At 54.6% G+C, this 1,852-nt stretch overlaps 1 protein-coding gene across 4 annotated transcripts in view; it reads left to right on the plus strand.

Moving 5' to 3' along the window:
- Positions 1 to 1,551, plus strand: part of fzd3a (frizzled class receptor 3a) — a gene marked incomplete at both ends in the record, with an annotated part of 14,689 nt that extends 13,138 nt beyond the window's left edge. Inside the window, 3 exons of one of the 4 annotated variants that reach the window (XM_083688513.1) lie at positions 73 to 221; positions 629 to 1,114; positions 1,293 to 1,551. In XM_083688513.1, the coding sequence (XP_083544639.1) occupies positions 73 to 221; positions 629 to 1,114; positions 1,293 to 1,551 (894 nt within the window). The remainder of the gene's footprint in view (positions 1 to 72; positions 222 to 628; positions 1,115 to 1,292) is intronic. The other 3 variants (XM_083688514.1, XM_083688516.1, XM_083688515.1) reach the window with 3 other exon arrangements.
- Positions 1,552 to 1,852: the final 301 nt, after the last annotated feature.

A 1,852-nucleotide genomic window follows, 5' to 3' on the forward strand; every position in this document is an offset into this window, starting at 1 on the left:
CACACACGCACACACACGCATGCACACACACACTCACACTCACACCTCTCCTCTCTGCTGTGTGTACCCTAGGTGGAGCAGACCAGCAGACCAGACATGGCCTTGTTCCTGATCAAGTACCTGATGATGCTGGTCGTCGGCATCCCCTCGGTCTTCTGGGTGGGCAGCAAGAAGACCTGCTTCGAGTGGGCCGGCTTCTTCAACGGCCAGCGACGCAAAGAGTACGTCATTAAACACACTACTGTATATTTATATATATATACTGTACACTCTATATATGCCATTTAGCTGTCGCTTTTATCCAAAGCGACTTACATTGCAGAGTGCATACATTTCAGTATATATGGTCCCATATATATCTATGCTATATAGTCCTAATATATAGAACCATCATTGTAAATGAATGAAGGCATTATGGGTGAAGGCCTTCTGTTTAGGGATGGTGGTAATACTGAAAGTGTCTTGATTAAGACATAACATGTTGCGTTACCTAGTTCATTAAATATAGAGAGTGTGTAATATGAGACATATGTCACTGGGCTGAAGCTGCATGTGCAAGGTGCTGTGGAGTAGTAGTGAAAGGCCCCTCCCTCTCTACACTCACTCACCCCCCCTCCCTCGTTATCAGAACATTAACCCCCTCTCCCACCGCCTGCTCCACCCACTCCTCCCTCCTCCTCTTCCGCTCCACCCTCCCCGCCACCTTCCCTTTCTCTCTCCCCTCGCTCCTCCGCCTCTCGCTCCCCGCCCTCCCTCCATCCCCCTCCTCGCCCTCCTCCTCGCCCTCCTCCTCCCTCTCCTCCTCCTCCGCCTCCTCCCCCTCCGCCTCCCCCTCTCCCTCCCCGCCCTGCAGTAGCATGGTGAATGAGAGCAGGCAGGTTCTCCAGGAGCCGGACTTCGCCCAGCTGCTGCTGCTGCGGGACCCCAACGCCCCCATCGTGAGGAAGTCCCGGGGGACCTCCACCCAGGGCACCTCTACCCACGCCTCCTCCACCCACCTGGCCATGCTGGACGAACCCCCCAGCGCCAGCACCAGCCGGGCCGGGTCGGTCCGCAGCGGCCGCAGCAAGATGAGCAGCTTCCACGGCAGCCTGCACCGCTCCAGAGACGGACGGTAGGGACCGATGGATATCTGGAATGTTCTATTCAAGGGTGGCTGTCGAAGAAAATATGTATGCAAGGATGTACAGTATGTCTGGTCTGTATTGTTGTGTGTGTGTGTGTGCTTGTGTGTGCTTGTGCTTGCTTGTGCTTGTGTCCCCAAATAACCCTCTCTCTCCCTTCCTCCCCAGCTACACAGCCTGTAGTTTCCGTGGCGCTGAGGACCGCCCGCCCTACGGCAGCATGCCCCGCCTCATCGACCAATCACAGTCCCGCCACTGCAGCACCAACCGGCTGGACAGCCTATCACGGCATGGCTCCACCCAGCGCCTGGAGACCCAATCACGGCACAGCAGCATCAGGGACCTTAGCAACGCCATCCAGGCTATTCAGAGCGCCCCTGGCAACGGCATCCACAGGGTCCTAGAGGAGGACGGAGCCACGGCCTGAATATCGTGACTGAAGTCTGAACCTCCCGACTGTGTTTGGTGACACCTTAAAATGTCCCCTCAGCCTCACTAAACAGCACTGATGATTATGATGATGATGATGATGATAATGATGATGATGAACACTGACAGCAGAGGACATTGTAAGGACCTACGACAAGAACAAGAGCTGACCCAGTGAGACTGACATGGTCAAAGAGACAGTAGGATTAACTGTTCACTGCTCTGAGGTGAAGGACACTCATATGCTTTCAATGAAGGATGCTGCTCTGGGATCAGTTTCCTGGACCTAAGGACCTAAT

Source organism: Argentina silus (genome assembly GCF_951799395.1).
Source record: "Argentina silus genome assembly, chromosome: 17".
NCBI classification, from domain to species: Eukaryota; Metazoa; Chordata; class Actinopteri; order Argentiniformes; family Argentinidae; genus Argentina; species Argentina silus.